The sequence below is a fragment of the Hemitrygon akajei genome, chromosome 8, assembly GCF_048418815.1.
Source record: "Hemitrygon akajei chromosome 8, sHemAka1.3, whole genome shotgun sequence".
Lineage (NCBI taxonomy): Eukaryota > Metazoa > Chordata > Chondrichthyes > Myliobatiformes > Dasyatidae > Hemitrygon > Hemitrygon akajei.
Window position 1 is genome coordinate 111,839,982 of NC_133131.1, and position 17,584 is coordinate 111,857,565.

Genomic DNA, 17,584 nt, shown 5'->3' on the forward strand with positions numbered 1-17,584 from the left:
CATGGTCCACTGTCCTCTCCTACTAGGTTCTTTCTTCGGTCCTTTACCTCCTCCACCTCTCACCTCCCAAGCTTCTCACACGTATTCTCTTCCCCACCCACCCATCTTCCCCCTCACCTCGTCTCACCTATCATCTGCCGACTTGTACTCCTCCTCACTGGTAGGTGAGTCTTGAACTAGGGGTCATAGCCTCAAGATTTGGGGAGGTAGATTTAGGATGGAGGTGATGAGGAACTGCTTTTTGCAGAGAATGGTGAATTTGTGGAATTCTCTGCCCAATGAAGCAGTGGAGGCTACCTCAATAAATGCATTTGTATATTTCAGACAACTTGGATAGATTTTTGCATAGTAAGAGAATTAAGAGTTATGGGGAAAAGGGAGGTAAGTGGAGATGAGTCCATGGCTAGATCAGCCATGATCTTTTTGAATGGCAGAGCAGGCTTGACAGACCAGTGGGCCTCCTCCTGCTCCTATTCCTTATATTCTTATGTTCTCTCCCCCACCTTCCCATTCCAGCTTTTTCCTCCTTCCTTTCCAGTTCTCATGAAGGGTCTTGGCCTGAAATGTCAACTGTTTCTTTTCCCCCACAGATGTTGCCTGAATTGCTCGAGCATTTTGTGTGTGTAGCTTGAGCACGTACATAACCACCAATTTTCATTTTGTTTATTATCACTGAGCTAATTCTGTGCACAGACTACAATTTCAGCCATCCTAATTTTTGTTCAGATGCTTGTGGGTAAGATCTTGTCAAATCCTTTCTCAAATGTTATATAAAAACCTCTTGGATACCAAAGCAGCTCACGAGTGATCAACACCAGGTTTGTCGGACCACATGTGTCCCTTTAGAAATCCAATTAACCATTTTTACTTTCATGTTTATCTAAGTGCTTAACCATTAGCCATTGGTGCAGTGAGTTGTGTACAATTGTAATCGACACAACTGGGATATCCTTAACAATTTTACTCACATAGTATCCTTGAAACCCACGATATTTTTCCATTTTAATCATATAATTTTATCATTATCCTTTTAAAGTTAAAGCTTGTAATCATAGATTAATACCACATGGAAAAATGCACTACTGCCCATATATGTCTTTGCTGACCACAATGTATACTCAAGCTGTTCCCAGATCCCATACTTGGCCCATATCCCACCAAACACTTGTCAGCTATATACCTGTCGACATACTTCTTTAATGTATCTAATGTACTTGCCTCAACCACTTCCTCTGGCAGCTTGTTCTATATAAATAACACCTGCTGTATAAATGGTTTGCCCCACTGGTTTTTATTAAACTTTTAATCTATAACCTGAAAACTATGCCCTCTAGATTCCCCAATCTATGCCCTTCATGATTTCATAAATCTATATGAGATATCCCTCAGTTACTTGCATCCCAAGAACAAATCCCAGCCTGTCTAACCTCTCCCTATAACTCTGGCCCTCAAGTCCCGGCAGCATCCTTGTGAATCCTTCTGCATTATTTCCAGTTTAATCACATCCTTTTTATAAGATGGTGACTAAAACTGAAAACAATACTCCGTGTGCCCTCAGTGATGTCTTATACAATTGCAACATAACCCCCCCCCCACAACTTCTTTATTCAATAACTTGTCTGATGAAGTCCAGCAGACTAAAGACCATCTTCACTGCCTTGTCTACCTATGACTCCACTTTAAGAGAACGAAGCACCTGTACTCTTTTCTGCAACACTGTCCAGGGGCTTTCTGTTCACTGGAAAACACGGGGATGTTTAAACTAATAAGTGGGCGGGGGGGGGGGGAGGAGACGAACTGGAAATATAAGGATGGAGTTAAAGAGAATAAGAAAAGTTAAGAAAGACAACAGAATTGACGGGGCAGAAAGCTCAGGAAGGGATTGGAGAATATGGCCAAGTGCAATAGGAGTCAATGTAAGAAGCGAGGGGAGTACTGGATTAAAAGTATTATATATGAATGCATGAAGTATAAGAAATAAAGTGGATGAGCTTGAGGCTCAGTTGGAAATTGGCAAGTATGATGTTGTAGGAATAACAGAGACATGGCTGCAAGAGGACCAGGGCTGGGAAATGAATATTAAAGGGTATACATCCTACTGAAAGGACAGACAGGTGGGCAGAGGGGGTAGGGTAGCTCTGTTGGTGAGGAATGAAATTCAGTCCCTTGCGAGGGGTGACATAGAATCAGGAGATGTCGAGTCAGTATGGATAGAACTGAGAAATTGTAAGGGCAAAAAGACCCTAATGGGAGTTATCTACAGGCCCCCAAATAGTAGCCTGGATATAGGGTGCAAATTGAAGCAAGAGTTAAAATTAGCATGTCGCAAAGGTAATGCTACAGTTGTAATGGGGGATTTCAACATGCAGGTAGACTGGGAAAATCAGGTTGGTACTGGACCCCAAGAAAGGGAGTTTGTGGAGTGCCTACGAGATGGATTCTTAGAGCAGCTTGTACTGGAGCCTACCAGGGAGAAGGCAATTCTGGATCTAGTGTTGTGTAATGAACTGGGTTTGATAAGGGAACTCAAGGTAAAGGAGCCAGTAGGAGGTAGTGACCATAATATGATAAGTTTTAATCTACAATTTGAGAGGGAGAAGGGAAAATCGGAAGTGCCAGTATTACAGTTGAACAAAGGGGACTATGGAGCCACGAGGGAGGAATGAGTCAAAATTGACTGGAAGGATACCCTAGCAGGGATGAAAGTGGAACAACAATGGAAGGTATTTCTGGGAATAATACAGAAGGTGCAGGATCAGTTCATTCCAAAGAGGAAGAAAGATTCTAAGGGGAGTAGGGGGCCATGGCTGACAAGGGAAGTCAAGGACAGTATAAAAATAAAAGAGAAGTATAACATAGCAAAGATGAGCGGGAAGCCAGAGGATTGGGAAACTTTTAAAGAGCAACTGAAAATTACTAAAAAGGCAATACGGGGAGAAAAGATGAGGTACGAAGGTAAGCTAGCCAAGAATATAAAGGAGGATAGTAAAAGCTTCTTTAGGTATGTGAAGAGGAAAATATTAGTTAAGACCAAAGTTAGGCCCTTGAAGGCAGAAATGGATGAATTTATTACAGGGAACAAGGAAATGACAGACGAGTTGAACGGGTACTTTGGATCTATCTTCACTGGGGAAGACACAGACAATCTCCCAGATGTAATAGTGGCCAGAGAACCTAGGGTAACGGAGGAACTGAAGGAAATTCACATTAAGCAGAAAATGGTGTTGGGTAGACTGATGGGACTGAAGGCTGGTAAATCCCCAGGGCCAGATGGTCTGCATCCCAGGGTACTTAAGCAGGTGTCTCTAGAAATCGTGGACGCATTGGTAATCATTTTCCAATGTTCTATAGTTTCAGGATCAGTTCCTGAGGATTGGAGGGTAGCTAATGTTATCCGACTCTTTAAGAAAGGAGGGAGTGAGAAAACGGGGAATTATAGACCAGTTAGCCTGACATCAGTGGTGGGGAAGATGCTGGAGCCAATTATAAAAGATGAAATAATGGCACATTTGGATAGCAGTAACGGTATCGGTCCGAGTCATCATGGACATATGAAGGGGAAATCATGCTTGACTAATCTTCTGGAATTTTTTGTACCTGGACTTTCAGAAAGCCTTTGATAAGGTCCCACATAGGAGATTAGTGGGCAAAATTAGAGCACATGGTATTGGGGGTAGGGTACTAATATGGATAGAAAATTGGTTGGCAGACAGGAAACAAAGCGTAGGGATTAACGGGTCCTTTTCAGAATGGCAGGCGGTGACTGGTGGGGTACCGCAAGGCTCGGTGCTGGGACCGCAGCTATTTACAATAAACATTAATGATTTAGATGAAGGGATTAAAAGTAATATTAGCAAATTTGCAGATGACACAAAGCTGGGTGGCACTGTGAAATATGAGGAGGATGTTAGGAGAATGCAGGGTGACTTGGATAGGTTGGGTGAGTGGGCAGATGCATGGCAGATGCAGTTTAATGTGGATAACTGTGAGGTTATCCACTTTGGTGGCAAGAACAGGAAGGCAGATTGCTATCTAAATGGTGTCAAGTTAGAAAAAAGGGAAGTACAACATGGTCTAGGTGTCCTTATTCATCAGTTACTGAAAGTAAGCATGCAGGTACAGCAGGCAGTGAAGAAAGCTAATGGCATGTTGGCCTTCATAACAAGGGGAATTGAGTATAGGAGCAAAGAGGTCCTTTTGCAGTTGTACAGGGCCCTGGAGAGACCACACCTGGAGTATTGTGTTCAGTTTTGGTCTCCAAATTTGAGGAAGGACGTTCTTGCTATTGAGGGAATGCAGCATAGGTTCACGAGGTTGATTCCTGGGATGGCGGGACTGTCATATGTTGAAAGATTGGAGCGACTGGGCTTGTATACACTGGAAGTTAGAAGGATGAGAGGGGATCTGATTGAAACATATAAGATTATTAAGGGATTGGACATGCTAGAGGAAGGAAACATGTTCCTGATGTTGGGGGAGTCCAGAACCAGAGGCCACAGTTTAAAAATAAGGGGTAGGCCATTTAGAACAGAATTGAGGAAAAGCTTTTTCACCCAGAGAGTTGTGGATCTATGGAATGCTTTGCCTCAGAAGGCATTGGAGGCCAATTCTCTGGATGCTTTCAAGAAAGAGTTAGATAGATCTCTTAAAGATTGCAGAGTCAAGGGATGTGGGGAGAAGGCAGGAACAGGTTACTGATTGTGGATGATCAGCCATGATCACATTGAATGGCGATGCTGGCTTGAAGGGCCGAATGGCCTACTCCTGCACCTATTGTCTATTGTGTATTATAAAATCCTAACTATCTTTGCCCTTCCAAAATGCAATACATTGCACTTATATGAATTAAATTCAATTTCCCATTGCTCAGACCACCTACCCAGCTGATCAAGATAGTGCTGCAATTTTTGATATATTCCTTCACTATCTATGACATCACATATTTTCATATCATCTGCAAATTTGTTAACTGTTCCTCATATTGTCCCATCCAAGTCACTTGTATAGATGACAAATCACAATGATCCCAGTACTGATCCCTGTGCCATACAACTAGTCTCAAACCTCCACTCTGAGAAACATCCTCCCTCCACCACACTCTCTTTCCTACCATTCAGCCAATTTTTATCCCTTTTGCTAACTCACCTTATGTGCCATGTGGTTAAACGTTCCAGCGCAGTCTACTGTGCTGATGCTAATCAAAAACCTTACTGAAATTCATATATACTATTTCTATTACCCTCCCCTCATCGACCTTCCTCATCACTTCATCAGAGAACCCAATCAAATTTGTAAAGCAAAATCTCCCACCCACAAAGCCCTGTCGGCTACCTCTAATCAACCACTGCCTTCGCCCAGAGTGCTTTCCAGCAACTATCTCCCACAGATGTTCAGCTCACAGCCCTCCTGAAACGAAGCCACAACATTTGCTGCCCTCCAGTTTTCTGCCATCTTGCTAGAGGTTAGCACCGTTTCAAGCATATCAGTGAGGGCTCCCGCAATGTTTTTGTGTAGCTTCCAGTACTGTACTGTTAATGGATATACTTCATGAATACAGGACTGATATTTGAGTGCACACAGTATATGGAATAAGGTAGATGACTTTGTCGCGCGTTCAGAGATTGGCAGGTATGAAGTTGTGGCTGAACGAAGATCATAGTTTGGAGTTTAATATCCAATGATACATGTTGTTTCAAAAGGACAGGCAGGTAGGCAGAGGGGTTGAGGAGTGCCTACCCTCATTAAGAGGTGACATGGGATCGGAAGATGTAGAATCCTTGTGGGTAGAGTTAAGAGACCGCAAGGGTAAAAAGTCCCTGGTGGGAATAAAACACAGGCCTCCAAGTGGGATACAAATTACAGTGGGAGATTGAAAAAGCATGTAAAAAGGGCAATGTTACCATGGTGATGGGGGATTTAACATGCAGGTATATTGGGAAAATGTGGTTGGTACTGAATCCAAAGAGAGGGAATTGTAAAATGCCTATGAGATGGCTTTTCAGGTCAACTTTTGCTTGAGCCCCTTTAGGGGAATGGCAATTCTGGATTGGGTGTAGAGTAATGAACCCGATTTGATTCGGGAGCCTAAGGTAAAGGAAGCCTTGAGAGACAATGATCATAGTATGGTAGAATTCACCTAGCAGTATGAGGGGGAGAAGTTAAAGTCAGATGTATCAGTATTACAGTGGAGTAAAGGGAATACAGAGGCATGAGAGAGCAGCTGGCCAAAGTTGATTATAAAGGGACAGTAGTATGGATGATCGCAAAACAGTAATGGCTGGAATTTCTGGGAGCAATTTTGAAGGCACAGGATAGATATATCCCAATGATGAAAAAGTATTCCAAAGGGAGGATGAGTCAACTATGGCTGATAAGTAAAGTTAAATACATCATGAAATGAAAACAGAGCATTGGCCTAATGGCCTAATTCTGCTCTTGTGTCTTATAGAAACATAGAAAACCTAGCACAATACAGGCCCTTCGGCCAACAAAGCTGCGCCAATCATGTCCTTACCTTAGAAATTACCCAAGGTTACCCATAGTCCTCTAATTTTCTAAGCTCCATGTACCTATCCAGGAGTATCTTGAAAGACCCTATTGTGTCTACCTCCACCACCATCGCCGGCAGCTCTTTCCACACACTCACCACTCTCTGCGTAAAAACCTTAACCCTGACATCTCCTCTGTACCTACTTCCAAGCATCTTAAACCTGTGCTCTCTCATGTTAACCATCTCAGCCCTGGGAAAAAGCCTCTGACTATCCACATGATCGATGCCTCTCATCATCTTACACACCTCTATCAGGTCACCCCTCATCCTCCATCACTCCAAGGAGAAAAGGCCAAGTTCACTCAACCTATTCTCATAAGGCATGCTCTGCAGTCCAGGCAACATCTTTGTAAATCTCCTCTGCCCCTTTCTATAGTTTCCACATCCTTTCTGCAGTGAGGCAACCAGAACTGAGCACAGTACTCCAAGTGGGGTCTGACCAGGGTCCAATATAGCTGTAACATTACCTCTCGGCTCCTAAGCTCAATCCCACAGTTCATAAAGGCCAGTGCACTGTATGCTCTCTTAACCACAGAGACAACCTGCGCAGTAGCTTTGAGTGTCCTATGGACTTGGACCACAAGATCCCCCTGATCCTCCACACTGCCAAGAGTCTTACCATTAATACTATATTCTGCCATCATATTTGACCTACCAAAATGAACCACCTCACACTTACCTGGGTTGAACTCCATCTGCCACTTCTCAGCCCAGTTTTGCATCCTATCAATGTCCCATTGTAACCTCTGACAGCCCTCCACACTTTCCACAACACCCCAACCTTTGTGTCATAAGCAAATTTACTAACCCATCCCTCCATTTCCTTATTCAGGTCATTTATAAAAATCATGAAGAGTAGGGGTCCCAGAACAGATCCCTGAGATCCCTTATGGATTCTATTCATTGTTTTACCAACCGATCTCATAGCCCTTCTTTGTCATAAATTTCCCATTGAGTATACTCTGAAACCCTCTATATAGTAGCTGTTATTGTCTGATTTTTATTGCAGTTATAAAGGGTACTCTTTCATGTTATCCTCATCACCAAGATAAGGGATGAACCATGATTGTTGAAGTTTGTTTTTGAATGAAGCCTTTGATATACTATGCCTGAATATACCTAACCTTGCTTTCTGCTATAAATTTCTTATGATCCCATAGAAATATTTCTTGGGAGGTATAATTCTCCATGTGTATTTTTTTTCATTTTATCTATTTTTGAAGCGGTTTTTCGAGCATGTGCCGATGGTGGAGCAAACCAACTCTACGAACACACAAAAGGAATACAAGAAAGGTAAAGCTGTTGTTCCTGTTTTTTCTATTACTTTTCCAATCTTATGTTTAACTGTTTACTGAGTGGCATTCTGCCTGATAATTGAAGTAACAATGGATTCCTTTGTTAGAAAGAAAATAGTTCTGCTTTGATCAATGTGTCTAAAAATGCCAGTCAGAAAGTTAAAGCATAGGCAAGGTAATTATAGTTAATATCGTTCTTCATTTATCTGTCAAATAGGCTTTACTGACATTCACTATTTTTATGGATAAAGACAACAGTCTGATATATATGTGGCTACATGACAGCCGGTCTGATAAATGTTTGTTTCTACAGCTTCAAATAATATTTGAGCACTTAAACTTGTATCTGCAATTTTGTTTCTAAATTATGAATTCATTTTTTCCCATTATTGTGAAATAAATTTTCCTTCAGATGGGAATATGTACAATAAATGTGAAAGCTGATGGATTATGGCATGATATGTGTCAGAGAGGGCTGAAAGTTTGGGAAGATGTCCACTGTGTGTCTAACTTCTTTATATATTTTATGGATATATTAAAATGGATTTGTTGAGTTGGATTCAATTCAGCTGGCAAACCACAGTCCCTGTAAATGGTACTCATCTGGGTCAGGAGTGAATGACTGAACTAGTGCATCGCCAGCATCCAGTGAAATTTAGCAATGTGTCAGCAGTAAGTAAGGCTAGAAGTTGCTCCTGGACAGCTTTTCACAAGAAAGTCATAGATTCTTCTATCAAATCCCTTCAAGTCAAAATAACAGTGTATAGCAGTAGTGATAGGAAACTCGATAGTTAGAGGGACGAACAAGAGATTCTGTGCCACAAAAGAGAAGCCAGGATGGTGTCTTGCCTCCCAGGTGCTAGGGTCCAGGATGTCTCAGAACAGCTGTGGGAAATTCTCAAGATGAAGGGTGAGCAGCCAGAGGTTGTGGTGCACGTTGAAACCAGTGACGTCGGTTGAAAGGGGGAAGAGGTCCTGAGCAGTGAGCAGAAGAGTTCGGAAAAAGGCTAAAAAAAACAGCATCTCCAAGGTAGTAATCTCTGGGTTACTGCCAATGCCATGTATTAGTCAGGGTAGGAATAGGGTGATGGTTCTGATGAAGGAGAGGCTGAGGAAGTTGTGCCATGGGCAGGGTTCTTAGATCAGGAATTCAGGGATTCAGGGATCTCTTCTGGCTCCTAGACAGCCTTTCACAAGAGGAAAGTAATGGATTCCTCTATCAAGTCCTTTAAAGTCAATATAGCAATGTATAGCGATAGTGATGGGATACTTGATAGTTAGGGGAACAGACGGAGATTTTGTGGCCGCAAAAGAGAAGCCAAGGTAGCGCCTTGCTTCCCAGGTGCAAAGGTTACAAAAAGGACAAAAGGGATGTGTTGCACCTGACCTGAGAGGGACCAATATCCTTGTGGGCAGGTTTGCCTGAGCTGATGGGGATCATTTCAACTGAGTTGGCAGGAGATGAGAACCAGAATGATAGGGTTGAGGATGGGGCAATTTCAGGGTATACGAGTAGTTGCAGTGTGTAGTGAAATTGACATGGACAGGCAGGTGACAGGCAAAATTGCAGTCAGTGGGATGTGTTGAAGTGTGACATGATGACAAAATCAAAAAGGGTGATGAATATAGGACTGAAGGTGGTATATTTGAATACACGCAGTATAAGAAATAAGGGAGATGATCTTGTAGTGCAGTTAGAGATGATCAGGTTTGACATTGTGGGCATCACTGAGTCGTGGCTGAAAGAAGATCATAGTTAACATCCAAGGATACGCCTTGTATCGAAAGGACAAACAGACAGGTAGAGGAGGTGAGGTAACTCTGTTGGTAGAAGATGAAATCAAATCCTTAGAAAGAGGTGACATAGGATGGGAAGATGTAGAATCCTTGTAGATAGAGTTAAGAAACTGCAAGGGTGTAAAGACTCTGATGGGAGTTATATACAGGCCTCCAATCATTAGAGAGGATGTGGGATATTGATTTCAATAGGAAATCATGTAATAGAACAATGTTATGATATCCCTGGGGGATTTCAATATGTAGGTATATTGGGAAAATCAGGTTGGTAAGAGGAAATTTGTAGAATGTCTACAAGATGACTTTTTAGAGCAACTTATGCTTGGGCCCACCAGGGGATCAGCTATTCTGGATTGGGTGCTGTGTGATGAACCAGATTTGATGAGGGAGTGATCATAATATGATAAAATAAGAGAATAATACACCCCAAAGATGAAGAAGTATTGTAAAGGGTGGATGAGACAATCATGTGTGACGAGAGAATTCAAAGACAGCATTAAAAGCAAATGAGAGGGCATAAAATATAGATATAGCAATATTTAGTGAGAAGTTAGAGAATTGGGAAGCTTTTAAAGCCAATAGAAAGCAACTACAAATATGAGAGAAAAGATGAAATATGAAGGTATGCTACCCAAAAATATAAAAAGGGATACCCAAAGTTTTTTTCAAATATGTAAAAGTTAAAAGAGAGGTGAGAGTAGATATTGGACCACAGGAAAATGACATGAGACAGGTAGTAATGGACAAAGAAATGGCAGATGAACTTAAGTATTTTGTGTTGGTCTTTACTGTGGAAGACACTAGCAGTAAGTATGCCAGAATTTTGAGAGTGTCAGGAGGCAGAAGTGAGCAAAGTAACTATTACTAAGGAGACAGTGCTTGGGAAGCTGAAAGATCCGAAGATAGATAGGTTACCTGGACCAAGATGGACTACAACCGAGGGTTCTGAATCAGAATCAGGTTTATTTTCACCAGTATGTGTCATGAAAATTGTGAGCTTAGCAGCAGCAGTTCAATACAATACATGATAATATAAAAATGAATAAATAAATATATAGTCAGATAAATAAGCAAATACATTGATTGCAGTAGTGCAAAAGCAGAAATAATAAGGGATAATTGAAAAGATTGTGGAGGCATTAGTAATGCTCTTTCAAGATTCACTAGATTCTGGAATGGTTCTGGAGGACTAGAAAATAACAAATGTCACTCCACTCTTTAAGAAGGGAGGGAGGCAGAAGATAGGAAAATATCGGCTAGTTAGCCTGACTTCAATGATTGGGAAGATGGTGGCGTCAATTATTAGGGACAAGGTTTCTAGGTACTTGGTGGAGTATGATAAAGTAGGCCAAAGTCAGCATGGTTTTCTTTGGGGAAAAATCTGCTTGACTAATTTGTTGGAATTCTTTGAGGAAATAACAGGCAGGATAGACGAAGGAGTGTCAGTGGATATCATTTACTTAGATGTTCAGAAGGCCCTTGACAAGGTGCGACACATGAGGCTGCTTAACAAGATAGGAATCCATGGTATTACAGGAGAGATACCAGCATGGATAGATGATTGGCAGGAGACAAACGTCAGAACAAAGGGGGGCTAATTTGGCTGGTAGCTGCTGAAAACTGGTGTTCTACAGGGATTGGTATCGGGGCTGCTTCTTTTCATGTCATAAGTCAATGATTTGTTTAACAGAATTTATGGATTTGTGCTAGGTTTACAGCCAGTACAAGGATAGGTGGAAAGGAAGTTAGTGTTGAGAAAGCAGGGAGTCTGCAGTAGGACTTGGACAGTTTGGGAGAATGGGCAAAGAACTGGCAGATGCAATAAAGCTTCAGGAAGCGTATGGACATGCACATTGGTAGAAATAATAAAGGCATAGACTATTTTCTAAATGGGGTGAAAATTCAAAAATAAGAGGTCCAAAAGGATTTGTGAGTCCTTGTGCAGGATTCCCTAAAGGTGAAGGAAAGCATATATAATATTAGTATTCATTTGGAGAGGACTAGAATATAAGAGCGAGAATCTGATGCTGAGGCTTATAAGGCATTGATCAAACCACACTTGGAGAATTGTGAGCAGATTTGGGCCCATTATCTAAGACAAAGTGTGCTGGCATTGGAGATGGTGCAGAGGGGGTTCACAAGAATGATTCTGGGTCTGAAAAGGTTAATGTATGAGGAGTATTCGATGGATCTGGGCCTGTACTGGTTGGAGCTCATTGAAACCTATCAAATACTGAATGGCCAAGACAGTGAATGTGGAGAGGATGTTTCCTATGATGGGTGAGTCTAGGACCAGAGGGCACAGCCTCAGAAAAGAGGATGTCCATTTAGACTAGCGATGAGGAGGAATTTTTTCAGCCAGTGGGTGGTGAATCTGTGGAATTTATTGCCATCTGTGGAGGCCAAGCCACTGAGTAGATTTAAAGCAGAGGTTGATAGGTTCTTGTTTAGTCAGGGCTGCAAAGGTCAGCCATGATGGGATAGCTTAGCAGGCTCAATAAGCTGAGTGGCCTAATTCTGCTCCTATGTCTTGTTCTATAAAGGTCTATGATATTCAAAGACAGTTGAGATTTGTCAAATATTAATTTAACCAATTAAAGCGATTAGTTTTCACAATTTTATTAAAATAATATAAAAATAAGTTTTAAAGTATAAACTTGGTTTTCCCTTCAATCCATAGAATAGAATCCATCTTGGCTGAATTTGAGCCAGTCCTTTGATAGATTTCTAAGTGTTTTCTAAGGTAATCACAGCATATTTGGCCTCCACTATTGAACTCCACGTGGAGTTCATTGTTGGTGCTGAATGACCGATGCTAAATAGATGACATAGCTAAATAGATTCTTCCCATCAGATTGTCTGAAATGGCCAAGTTTATCTTTCAATTCATATGTCTCATCTGTTACACAGAAGCATTGAAAATCTACAGCACAATACAGGCCCTTTGGCCTGCAAAGCTGGGCCAAACATGTCCTTACCCGACAAATTACCTAGGTTTACCCATAGCCCTCTATTTTTCTGAGCTCTATATACCTGTCCAGGAGTCTCTTAAAACACCCTATCATATCCACCCCTACCACTGTCACCAGCAGACCATTCCTATCCCTGATAACTCCTCTGTAGATACTTTCAAGCACCTTAAAACTGTGCCCTCTCATGCTAGCCATTTCAGCCCTGGGAAAAAACCTCTGACTATCCACACGGTCAATGCCTCTCATCATCATATACACCTCTATCAGGTCACCTCTCATCCTCCGTCACTCCAAGGAGAAAAGGCCGAGTTCACTCACCTATTCTCAAAAGGCATGCTCCCCAATCCAGGCAACATCCTTGTAACTCTCCTCTGCACCATTTCTATGGTTTCCACATCCTTCCTATAGTGAGGTGACCAGAACTGAGCACAGTACTCCAAGTGGGTCTGACCAGGGTCCTATATAGCTGCAACATTACCTCTTGGCTCTTAAACTGAGTCCCACGATTGATAGCCAATGCACTGTATGCTTTCTTAACCACAGAGTCAATCTGCGCAGAGGAAGATCCCTCTGATCCTCCACACTGCCAGGAATCTTACCATTAATACTATATTCTGGCATCATATTGGACGTACCAAAATGAACCACCTTACACTTATTTGGGTTGAACTCCATCTGCCACTTCTCAGCCCAGTTTTGCATCCTATCAATGTCCCATTGTAACCTCTGACAGCCTTCCACACTATCCACAACACTCCCTAACTTTTTGTCATCAGCAAATATACTAAGTGATCCCTCCACTTCTTCATCCATGTCATTTATAAAAATCACGAAGAGTAGGGGTCCCAGAACAGATCCCTCAGGCACTCAAGTGGTGACCGACCTTCATGCAGAATATGACCCATTTACAACCACTCTTTGCATTCTGTGGGCAAGCCAGTTCTGGGTCCACAAAGCAATTTCCCCTTAGATCCCATACCTCCTTACTTTCTCAACAAGCCTTGCATGGGGTACCTTGTCAAATGCCTTGCTGAAATCCATATACAATGCATCTACTTAGAAAAATAGAGGGCTATGGGTAACCCCAGTAATTTCTAAGGTAGGGTCATGTTCGGCACAAATTTGTGGGCTGAAGGGCCTGTATTGTGCTGTAGGTTTTCTATGTTTCTACTGCTCTAGCATCATCTATGTGTTTAGTCACATCCTCAAAAAATTCAATCAGGCTTGTAAGGCATGACCTGCCTTTCACAAAGCCATGCTGACTATTTCTAATCATATTGTACCTCTCCAAATGTTCATAAATCCTGCCTCTCAGGATCTTCTCCATCAGCTTACCAACCACTGAAGTAAGACTCAGTGGGCTATCTCTACTTCCTTTCTTGAATAAGGGAACAATATCCACAAAACTCCATTCCTCCAGAACCTCTCCTGTCCCAATTGATGATGCAAAGTTCATCGCTAGAGGCTCAGCAATCTCTCCCTGGCCTCCCACAGTAGCCTGGGGTACATCTCGTCCGGTCCTGGTGACTTATCCAACTCATCCACTGTCATACTTGATTGGTCCTATTCTCTCATGTCTTGTCTTCTTGCTCTTAATATAATTCCTCCATGTCTTCCATCTTTTCTATGACCGTGACACTATCTGTGATCAACAGTGCCATGACCCCACCTCTTTTGCCTCTCTCCCTGTCCTTTCTGAGACATCTAAAGCCTAGCACTTGAAGTAACCATTCCTGTCCCTGAGCAACAAGTCTCTGTAAGGGCCACAACATCATAGCTCCAAGTACTGATCCATGCCCTAAGCTCATCTGCTTTGTTCATAATACTCCTTGCATTAAAATAGACACATCTCAAACCAAAGGTCTGAGCGCGTCCCTTCTCGATCACCTGCCTATCCTCCCTTTCACACTGTCTGCAAGCTTTCTCTATCTGTGAGCCAACTGCCTCTTCTTCCTTCTCTTCAGTTTGGTTCTCATCCCCAGTAATCCTTTTTGTACAGGTCACTCCTGCCCCAAACGAAGTCCCAATGATCCAGAAATCTGAATCCCTGCCCCATGCTCCAATCCTTCAGCCATGCATTTGTCCTCCACCTCATTCTATTCCTATACTCACTATCGCGTGGCACAGGCAGTAATCTCGAGATTACTACCTTTGTGGTCCTGCTTCTCAACTTCCTTCTTAACTCCCTGTAGTCTGCTTTCAGGACCTCCTCCTTTTTCCTGCCTGTGTCGTTGGTACCAATATGTACCACGACCTCTGGCTGTTCTCCTTCCCACTTCAGGATATCTTGGACGTGATCGGAAACATCCTGGACCCTGACACCTGGGAGGCAAACTACCATCCATGCTTCTTTCCTGCGTCCACAGAATTGCCTGTCTGACCCCTAACTATAAAGTCCCCTATCACTGATGCCTTCCTCTTCCTTCCCCTACCCTTCTGAGCCACAGGGACAGACTCTGTACCAGAGGCACGACCACTGTTGTTTCCCTCAGGTTGGCCGTTCCCCCCAACAGTACTCAAGCAGGAGTTCTTATTGTCAAGGGGGACAGCCACAGGGGTACTCTCTAGCCTCTGACTCCTGCCCTTCCCTCTCCTGACTGTGACCCACTTGTCTGTCTCCCCAGGCCCGGGTGTGACTATAGCTCCTCTCTATCACCTCCTGACCAGATGAGGGTCATCAAGCTGCATCTCTAGTTCCCTAACACGGTTCCTATGGAGCTGGAGCTCGATGCACCTGCTGCAAATGTGGCCGTCCAGGAGGCTGGAGGTATCCCAGAGTCCCACAGCTGACACCCAGTACAGAACACCAGCCTCATACACAGGCTTCCTGTCTGTATTCTACACAGGCAACCTAACTCACGTCGACCCGTTATTGCCAAAGCCCTGTTGAGCCAAAGCCTTCCTATTCTGTCTCCCTCAACTGTGGCACCAGCTCTATAAAGTGTCCCCCTTTTAAAATCTTCTCGCTGTTCTCACTGCCTGACATCCACATGCTAGCGCAGTCGTGCCCTGATCAAACCGCTGAAGAAATAACCCCATAATTAATGACATGAAATCAAAATGATAATGGAACATCAAGATTAAAAGTCTTCCTTTATTCTGCTTTAATGATTTGAAAGCAACTCAAATTTTCAAGGAGAAGAAATATGCATGCCCAGGGCTCAGCTCAAATAGTACTGGAATGTAACTGATTCTAACTGGAAGAGATATGACATTACCTTCTAATATATTTCATTGATGCTGGTTCTTTTCTTTGGGGTATGTTTAACAAAGTTTGTTATCAGCTACTTAACAGCATATATTCATGTAATTGATAACAAGGATCATCAGCAATTTGTTCAGTGTATTCCTCTTAACTCTAGCACTTTACATGGTTCATTGTGAAATTTTGCCTTGTAAATACAGTAAATAAGTTCAAAAAGTAGTTTAACTTTTGTTATCCTTTTAAATTTTTGACTCTATGAAACAATTACTGCAGTGGTTGTCCTAAATAGTTGGGTTCATGGAATTCAGAATCAGAATCAGAATCAGGTTTATTATCACCAGCATGTGACGTGAAATTTGTTAACTTAGCAGCAGCAGTTCAATGCAATACATAATCTAGCAGAGAAACAATAATAATAAATAAAATAAAAAATAATAATAATAAAAAATAAGTAAATCGATTATAGTATATTGAATAGATTTTTTTTAAATATGCAAAAACAGAAATACTGTATATTAAAAAAATGAGGTAGTGTCCAAAGATTCAATGTCCATTTAGGAATCGGATGGCAGAGGGGAAGAAGCTGTTCCTGAATCGCTGAGTGTGTGTCTTCAGGCTTCTGTACCTCCTTCCTGATGGTAACAGTGAGAAAAGAGCATGCTCTGGGTGCTGGAGGTCCTTAACAATAGAAGCTGCCTTTCTGAGACACTGCTCCCTGAAGATTTCCTGGGTACTTTGTAGGCTAGCACCCAAGATGGAGCTAACTAGATTTACAACCTTCTGCAGTTTCTTTCAGTCCTGTGTGGAAGCCTCTCCATACCAGTCAGTGATGCAGCCTGTCAGAATGCTCTCCACGGTACACTATAGAAGTTTTCAAATGTATTTGTTGACATGCCAAGCCTCTTCAAACTCCTAATAAAGTATAGCCACTGTCTTGCATTCTTTATAACTACATCAATACGTTGGGACCCGGTTAGATCCTCAGAGATCTTGACACCCAGGAACTTGAAACTGCTCACTCTCTCCACTTCTGATCCCTCTATGAGGATTGGTACGTGTTCCTTCGTCTTACCCTTCCTGAAGTCCACAATCAGCTCTTTCGTCTTACTGACGTTGAGTGCCAGGTTGTTGCTGCGACACCACTCCACTAGTTGGCATATCTCACTCCTGTACGCCCTCTCATCACCTCCTGAGATTCTACCAACAGTGGTTGTATCGTCAGCAAATTTATAGATGGTAATTGAACTATACCTAGCCACACAGTCATGTGTATATAGAGAGTAGAGCAGTGGCTAAGCACACACCCCTGAGGTGTGCCAGTGTTGCTCGTCAGTAAGGAGGAGATGTTATCACCAATCTGCACAGATTGTAGTCTTCCGGTTAGGAAGTCGAGGAACCAATTGCAGAGGGAGGACAGAGGCCCAGGTTCTGCACTTCTCAATCAGGTTTGTGGGAATGATGGTATTAAATGCTGAGCTATAGTCGATGAGCAGCATCCTGACATAGGTGTTTGTGTTGTCCAGGTGGTCTAAAGCTATGTGGAGAGCCATTGAGATTACATCTGCCATTGACCTATTGTGGCAAAAGGCAAAGTTCAATGGGTCCAGGTCCTTGCTGAGGCAGGAGTTCAGTCTGGTCATGACCAACCTCTCAAAGCATTTCATCACTGTCGATGTGAGTGCTATGGGCGATAGTAATTAAGGCAGCCCACATTATTCTTCTTAGGCACTGGTATAATTGTTGCTTTTTGAAGCAAGTGGGAACA

At 42.5% G+C, this 17,584-nt stretch overlaps 1 protein-coding gene across 11 annotated transcripts in view; it reads left to right on the forward strand.

Moving 5' to 3' along the window:
- tpk1 (thiamin pyrophosphokinase 1) overlaps positions 1-17,584 on the forward strand; it is a 380,881-nt gene that overhangs the window by 113,140 nt on the left and 250,157 nt on the right. For all 11 annotated transcript variants that reach the window (XM_073054376.1, XM_073054384.1, XM_073054377.1 and 8 more), the window contains one exon: positions 7,774-7,843. In XM_073054376.1, the coding sequence (XP_072910477.1) occupies positions 7,774-7,843 (70 nt within the window). The remainder of the gene's footprint in view (positions 1-7,773; positions 7,844-17,584) is intronic.